Source organism: Pteropus vampyrus, unplaced genomic scaffold (assembly GCF_000151845.1).
Source record: "Pteropus vampyrus isolate Shadow unplaced genomic scaffold, Pvam_2.0 Scaffold395, whole genome shotgun sequence".
Taxonomy (NCBI): Eukaryota; Metazoa; Chordata; class Mammalia; order Chiroptera; family Pteropodidae; genus Pteropus; species Pteropus vampyrus.
This window is the reverse complement of record NW_011889176.1, coordinates 313,006-315,324: the sequence shown is the minus strand read 5'-3', so window position 1 is coordinate 315,324 and position 2,319 is coordinate 313,006. Positions and strand designations below refer to the sequence as shown.

At 47.2% G+C, this 2,319-nt stretch overlaps 1 protein-coding gene across 1 annotated transcript in view; it reads right to left on the bottom strand.

The window, feature by feature from the left end:
* The window catches only part of OCA2 (OCA2 melanosomal transmembrane protein), a 44,259-nt gene that overhangs the window by 13,281 nt on the left and 28,659 nt on the right, over positions 1 to 2,319 (bottom strand). The window contains exon 14 of the mRNA XM_023523592.1: positions 1,437 to 1,604. Coding sequence (XP_023379360.1) covers positions 1,437 to 1,604 — 168 coding nt within the window. The remainder of the gene's footprint in view (positions 1 to 1,436; positions 1,605 to 2,319) is intronic.

The following is a 2,319-nucleotide window of genomic DNA, read 5'->3' as shown; positions in this document are numbered from 1 at the left end:
GGGGGCTGGCGGGCGACATTCTGGCAGCTTCTTCAGAAGCTAAACTTGTCATGAGGCCCAGCGTCTACCCAAAAGAAATGAAAACACATAGTCACACAAAGACTCCGCCCCAAGGGCACAACACAAACGTCCGTCAACCAGCGAACGAGGAACAAAAGGCAGAGTGTCCACAGTGCGGTGCCCTCGGCAGCGGCCCGCGGCGCTCAGAGACACCAGGACACGGGATCCTGGACGGCGCTGCTCCGGTTTCAGAGCAGACAGAAAAGACGACAGAGCGCGATTCCTCGCGGTCGACGTGCACAGGCAAGGGTGATCGATGAACAGGAAGAAGGTTCGCGATCCCGGAGGCGGCCCTGGGGCTGGAACGCACTGTACTGGGCGCGAGGGGTCCGCGGGGTGACAGAAATGTTCCCAATTTACTAAAAATCATGGAAACTTACGATGGGTGAATCCTAGAATATGCAAATTGTATCTCAATGAAGTTGTTTTTAAACGTCCAGTGTTTACGCCCCTCCCCGCCCCACCGACACAAAGTGAAGTGTAAAGTTGAGAAAAACACGTCGAGAACGAGCTGAGCCAGCAGTTTACACCCAGCGTAAACGTGTAACTGGGGCGGGGACTTCCGCAGGCCCGTCCGTGTGCCGCGTGTCGGTGCAGAAGCAGCACGTGTCTGAGCGGGGACGCAGACACGGCCGCCTGCCGGCCACACACATTCCATCATGAGTAAACACACAGGCTTCAAAGATTCAAAGGACCTGTCTTGAAAACGATTAGAAAAAAACAGCGTCAAGATTTTAACCCAGGGGAGAATGAAGAATGGACGGGTCTGCGATCGGCGAGCCGGGGCGACTCGGGGAGACGTCGGCACGCTTGAGGGGTCCCCGAGGACACCAGCGTGTTTCTACGTCCGGGGAACCTTGTACTTCAGGAAGACACAAGTTTACGAATCAAGTCTCAAGGTTGAAAAATTCTGTGAATGATTTTGTAACGACTATAACTAAGACATACCATTCACTCTTCTCTCTGAGGTCTTCCTTTCCATGATAACATAGACTGTTTGGTTAAATATTACAAAAAGTAAAACAGATCGAGATCTACCCTACGAACTTGCTATAGCAAGTCATTTTGCTCCAAACCAAACTGAGCAAATTCTACTTTATAGCAAATGAATTTAGAACAAGTTTACAAACCCCAAAGATAATTCAAGGAAAAAAATAATGGCGGCCAAGTAAACAATTTTATCAGGAATACTGAGGGTGGTTATCTTGAGATAAAAGCTGGTTTAACTTAAAATAGTCTAATTACGACCTCCATCATTTCCCACTGGGGGAATCTGTGGAAAGCCTGACCGACTCAGGCTTTCTTTGTTCAGTAAATAAATCATGAAACGTAAACACTGGCCGAGAGGTCACGCCGCAGGAGCTCTGAGGTCTCACCTCCATCAGGACGAAGAGCGCAGCGAAGAACAGAAGCGTCGCCCACTCCACTCGGTGCAGAACGATCTCGAACTCATGGATGTCGGCCAAGATCAGCAACCAGATGGCGCCCAGGACAGCGATCCACCCTGGGGAACGAGAAATGCGTGTGCAGATGCGCTTCCGTCGTTAGCACATAGATCCGTTTTTCACCTTCTGACTGCTCTTTTCCTTACTGAGGATAACTCATGCTGAAAACTGAACGTATTTGCAATTTATATTTGGGCAGGGTCTATGCCCCTGAAACCAACACTAACTACGATCGAGATAATGAGCTTCAACACCGAACTGACACCAACGGATGGATCTTCCAGACAGACAATCAACAAGGACACAGCGGCCTTAATTGATACGCAAGACCAGATGGATTTAATTGACATCTTTAGAGCATTGGAACCCAAAGCGGCAGAATATACGTTCTTTTCAAGTGCACATGGAACCTTCTCCAAGACAGACCATATGTCAGACCCCAAGTCTCAGTTCATTTAAGAAAACTGAAATCATATCCGACCACAATAATATGAAACGAGACGTCAATTCCAAGAAATAAACTGAAAAACACACAAACACGTGGAGGCTAAATAACATGCCAGTAAACAATGAATGAGTTGACAATGAGATCGAGGAAAAAATCAAGAACGATACCTTGAGACAAATAAAAATGAAAACACAGTGACCCAAAAATCTACGGGACACAGCAAAAGCAGTCCTAAGAGAGAAATTCATAGCAATACAGGACTAACTTAAGAAACAAGAAAAATCTCAAATAAACAACCTAATCTTACACCCACAGGAACTAGGAAAAGAATAGCAAACAAAGCCCAAAGCAAGTGGAAGGAAGGAA